Source organism: Lactuca saligna, chromosome 4, assembly GCF_052625555.1.
Source record: "Lactuca saligna cultivar CGN05327 chromosome 4, ASM5262555v1, whole genome shotgun sequence".
In the NCBI taxonomy this organism is placed as follows: domain Eukaryota; kingdom Viridiplantae; phylum Streptophyta; class Magnoliopsida; order Asterales; family Asteraceae; genus Lactuca; species Lactuca saligna.
The window spans coordinates 48,098,708-48,104,282 of NC_136420.1; the positions used below are offsets into that span (position 1 = coordinate 48,098,708).

A 5,575-nucleotide genomic window follows, 5' to 3' on the forward strand; every position below is an offset into this window, starting at 1 on the left:
TGGGTCGGGTTTGAGTAATTCGGGTATTACCCGAATTTTTTTTGAATTGCATCTGAAAATAAATTTAATGAAATAAATACATCGTGTTTTATTAGTCTTGTTTATATAAACAAACGAGGTATAAACGAAATTACTCAAACTTTGAACATTGAGATCTTTTAGTAAATAATATTTGAGATATCAAGTAATCTTATAATAGCTTAATCTAATCTAACAAGATGTTAAAAAAAAACAAATACTTAAAGATCTTAGTTTAAAAGTTTGAAATGTTTAAGATAATTGTAGCTATAAGTTTTGTCATGCTCTGATGTTTCGTCAAGATAATAAGTTTGTTAGTTGCGATAAAAACTATAATTTAGAAAACAGTTAAGTTTTAAAAACCATGATGATATATAAAAAATTGTTGTTAATATTGTTAGTATGATACTGCCATAATAAAATAGATCTATGTTTTACAATAATAATAGTTAGTTTAAACGTGATCAAATACCTGCTACAGAGTTCAAGCTTTACGATTTTGTTTTTTAAATAATTCGAGTAATTCGGGTATTCCCGAAACCTAACAAACATACTTTATACCCAACCTGAAAAAAAAATCGGGTTACCTAAATACCTGAATTTTTTACCCGATATCCGATTTACCCGGTACCCGAAAAAATCGGACGGGTAATTCGGATATCGGGTATTTTTCACAGGGCTAATACATGCTATTGTTCATAAATAACATGTCTATTAATATATATATATATATATATATATATATATATATATATATATATATATATATATATATATATATATAATGTTACCTTAGGAATAGTAGTTTCAGTAAAAAAACTTACTGTCCACTACCAAGGTTATTACCCAAGGTTCTAAAAAGCTCGCCATGGCTCCACCATGGCACGCCATGACTCCAAGGCTTGCATGTGCCGCCAAGCTTTGTCAAAACGCCGCCTTGACCCATATATGTGTATAAAAATGAATAATAGTAGAAAATACATACAAAAATATGAATTATATCCAAAATTGCCGCGTTAAGTCACGCCTTACAAACGACGTGACTCGCCAAGGCTCGGAAAAGCTTGAGGCTTGACATTGCCGCCAAGTCATGCCTTACGTTATTTAGAACCTTGTTATTACCCACCGCTTCTCACCGTGCCTCTCACCGACTCTGCTTTCTTTTTCGTTCCTTTCCCTTCACTGCTTCCTCACCCTTATGAACACCCGATCTGTTGCTTCTCCACCAATGTCTACTCAGATATGCCTGATCCAAATCGCTTTGGAATTACTCTAGAGAAGCTATCGCTTTGGAAGTACCCCTCTTCACGTTCTGCGATTTCTTCAGATAGATATGCGCTTGAAATTGCGGTGGTGGAGTTACCTCAATGAGGTATTCTTCCGAGTTTAGGTTTTTCGATTTTGGAGTTACCTCGATTGTTGGATTCAGAACAGGATCGTCCTGATAGAACTCGACGATTACTCATTCAGTCGCAACTTATTTCCCTTCTTAATACCTTCCTTTCATTTGAACCTAGCTCCATCTGGGTTTTCTTTTCTGTTGCTGCAGGAAAAAAAGAAGACAATAAATTTTTAATTTTCTTTTTATATCGTGATCACAAGACAAAATGATGAGAATTACACATTTGAGTATTTGACTATCATTCGACACTTTTCTAAGGGAAGTTGATCTTAGATAAAATTGCAAAATGTTTGGGCACCAAAATAGTTTTAAAGTTAGAGTACTATAAAAGTAGAGATTTCAAAGTACAAGGTCCCAAAGTGAACATCTGTATTCATCATTCATCAAGAAAGGTCTCAACTCTCAAAGGTCTCCGTCCCCTCTATCTCTAATAAAGGCACAAGCTTCATAGCTCACCTCCGTCACTTATTCCAGGCGATTCGCCGCCGTGTTCGCTGGAATCTGAGGCCATGTGGAGAAGTAGAAATTCACTGAGTCGATTCACTCAACTCGCCACCTCTTCCTCGTCCAAGTTCAATTCCCATCTAAACCTTCAACCAAATTCTCTTCGCCTGTTGCAAATCCCCGACGTTGACCACGGATATGGATTATTCAGTAGATCCACCTCCACCGCCGTGGGCCCATCTTCCGGCTCAGGGAAACTAGGTATTGCAGGACTCGATCGGGTCCGGCCGATGGGGTCGACTGCTGACATCGTCGATGCGACGACGTTAGGGGCAAGGGAGGTTGTTGATATGTCAAGACATTATGGTCGATGCTATTGGGAGCTTTCCAAAGCTAAGCTTAGGTTAGTTATAATCCCTTTCTTTTTGGTATTCACGCACCTTATCAATATGATTAACTTGATGCTCACTAGATTCATGATTCGTAATATGATTACTGTTACAAAAGTGATTAATTCCTTATATTAGAATAAACTTGTATACAGGTGCTGCGACTTGTATGTTTCCTAGGTGCCTGATTTGATTTTTTTGGTCCTGTTGTTGTGGTTCTATTGATTTGCTCGTGAAGATAATCATGTGAACATTATTCCCATCATATTCTAAAAATTAGAAGTTTACCTTTACTTTCTATGAAAAATTATGACCAATTTACATATGTTTTTTCTTAGAGTTTAACCTTTTAGTAGTTATAATAAATATTTATCCGATTTCTGAATTTTATATTTTTAGCATGCTGGTTGTTGCAACATCCGGAGCCGGTTATGTTCTTGGAAGCGGGAGTGCAGTTGACTTGGCAGGACTTTGCTACACATGTGCAGGAACAATGATGGTGGCTGCATCTGCTAACACATTAAATCAGGTTTCTAGACACGTTTGTCATTTTTTTTTTAAATGTTGGCAACCAATCTGTTATAGATAAGATTTAATGATTTATGATAGTGTCCTTATTCTTATCAAACCTTTGTGTATTAGGTATTTGAGGTTAAGAATGATGCGTTGATGAATAGAACGATGAGAAGGCCATTACCTTCAGGCCGTATTACAGTTCCTCACGCAGTCACATGGGCAACGTCGGTTGGTCTAGCTGGCACAGCTCTGTTAGCAAGCCAGGTTGGAAATTAATTTTCATTTTATAAATTAACAAAAAATTATATATATAAATACTAAAATAAAAAAATTTACTGCAAGGTTTGTGCAGGCTAATTTATTGGCAGCTGGACTTGGAGCTTCAAATCTTTTTCTTTATGCGTTTGTTTACACCCCATTGAAGCAAATACATCCTGTCAATACTTGGGTTGGAGCTGTTGTTGGTGCAATTCCCCCTCTTCTTGGGTAATTTTTTTTATAGCAATGTACAATGATTTAATAACAAAAAAGATTTAAGTATTTATTTTTTTAATTCTTTCTCTTTTGTTTTAAAGTTGGGCTGCAGCTTCTGGTGAGATTACACTGAATGGATTGATTCTTCCTGCTGCTTTGTATTTTTGGCAAATACCGCATTTTATGGCCCTTGCTTATTTATGTCGCGATGACTATAAAGCTGGAGGGTATGTTATAATTTTTTTTTTTTTTTTTGAAGTAATAGATTTGGAATTTGAAAGTAAATTCTTTTAAATATTCAGGTTTAAAATGTTCTCTCTTGCTGATCCATCGGGTAAAAGAACAGCTTTGGTGGCTTTGAGGAATTGCATATATCTGATTCCGTTGGGATACTTGGCTTATGATTGTAAGTTCTCTATTAAAGATGAAATGTTATTAATTTACGCATAATTTACATTTTTGGTCCCTGGATATACTTGTTTTTTGCAATTTCGGTCCCTATGTATAATTGATTTTAGCAAACTTGGTCCCAATAAGTTTCTTTTGCGATTTGGTCCTTTATTGAGGTTTTTGTGATATTTCTGGTCCATGTTTCTGTTAAAATCCAATACTTTTGGTCCTTGAGTAAAGTTTATTTTTGCAATTTTGGTCCCCAATAATTTTCTTTTGCGATTTTGATCCATAGTTTTGAGGTTTTTGTAACATTCTGGTCCATGTTCCAAGTAAATGTTTATGAATACTTTTTGGTCCTTAGTGTAGTTGATTTTTTCACATTATATTAGGGACCAAAAACATTTCAAATATCTCAAATAAGGACCAAAATTGCAAGAGAATACTTTTTTGGACCAAAATTGCAAGAGTCAGCTCTACCCAGGGATTACAAATACAATTCACTCTTAATTTTTAAAGTCTTAAGCATTTAACATAAACATGTGACATTTCAAATTTTCAATAGAAGTGTTTATCTGATATTCCCTATAGCTCGTTCTTGTATACCAAAAGGGTAAAACGGTCATTTTGCAGGGGGTATAACTTCCGGATGGTTCTGTCTCGAATCAACCCTCCTGGCTCTAGCAATTAGTGGGACCGCAGTTTCATTTCTATTGAACCGGACAAAAACAAGTGCAAGAAGAATGTTCCACGCAAGTCTTCTTTATCTTCCGGTTTTCATGTCTGGCCTTATGTTTCACCGAATTTACGATGATCATCAACCACTAACCACAGAAATCACCAAGGACAAAATGGTCATTTCACATACCGAGCAGGAAATCAGAAATCCCGAAAGGGTAAAACAGACCCGGTCACGTCCACCTGTCGCTTATGCATCGGTTGCCCCTTTCCCGTTTCTGCCCGTTCCTATATATTCATCTTGAGTTGTTATACTTTTAATAATAATGAGATTATTGTAGAAAGGTTACATGTAAGGCTTTTTTGTTTGTAAAATTGTGTGTTTTGGTGACAATTTGGGGTTTTGTTTTTGTTTTAGGTTATGGGTGATGATTATTCCCAAATTTTGGCATCGATGTTTTGCCGATGAGAATGACAATAAATTTGTTGATTGTTAACATGAAGATAAATGCCTTTGTTAATTGTTTTGTTATTATGATGATGGTTAACTGGTTGTTTAGTTTGTTTGAAAGGCCAAGTAATATCGCCTAAACCTATTGGTTTAGCGACACATTTTCAACATGATACATTAGGTGGAAAAAACCTTTGGGAAACTGGTTTACTTAATTGTAGGGGTGAGCAAAAACCGAACCGATTAAAGGAAAACCGACAAAACCGCAACCGAAAAACCGAAACCGATGCAAAAACCAATGGTGTGGATTTAATTTTTGCAAAAACCGAAGGTCAACGGTGCGGTGCGTTTTCTATCCTAAAAACCGGTCCATCAAAACCGAACCGCACCGCAAGCGTGTATAGTAATAAATCAATCAATGTATATTATATACATTCTATTTAAAATAGTTATAAGCGATAATATATTTATTATATGTTTATTTTGTATTTGTATAAAACTATATGGGGTGCAAAAGAAATGTTCTATTGTTAGCCAAACGTACTAATCGATTACATGTAATAAGTTTGTAACTAATTAAGTCAAAATCAACCAACCTTCAATCATTAATTAGTTTGTGAGAGTGGTCACAAGTTGTATTTTAAGCGACTTACAATTTTTGATTATGTAATTTTGTATTGAGCTGAAAATGAATGTATTAAAAAAAAAAACAGCACAATACAAACTTATATGCACATGGTTTTTAGTTCTTACAGTTTTAAAAAACCGCACAGAAAAACATAAAAAAAAACTGCACCAAATTCTTAACACGGT

The 5,575-nt window shown here is 35.0% G+C and overlaps 1 protein-coding gene across 1 annotated transcript; it reads left to right on the plus strand.

The window, feature by feature from the left end:
• Positions 1-1,811: 1,811 nt before the first annotated feature.
• On the plus strand, positions 1,812-4,832 carry COX10 (cytochrome c oxidase 10). Its single transcript, XM_078989949.1, has 7 exons — positions 1,812-2,267; positions 2,653-2,782; positions 2,896-3,033; positions 3,122-3,255; positions 3,345-3,470; positions 3,546-3,649; positions 4,267-4,832. The coding sequence occupies exons 1-7, from the start codon at positions 1,930-1,932 to the stop codon at positions 4,614-4,616; spliced, it is 1,320 nt and encodes a 439-aa protein (XP_078846075.1). The 5' UTR covers positions 1,812-1,929; the 3' UTR covers positions 4,617-4,832.
• Positions 4,833-5,575: the final 743 nt, after the last annotated feature.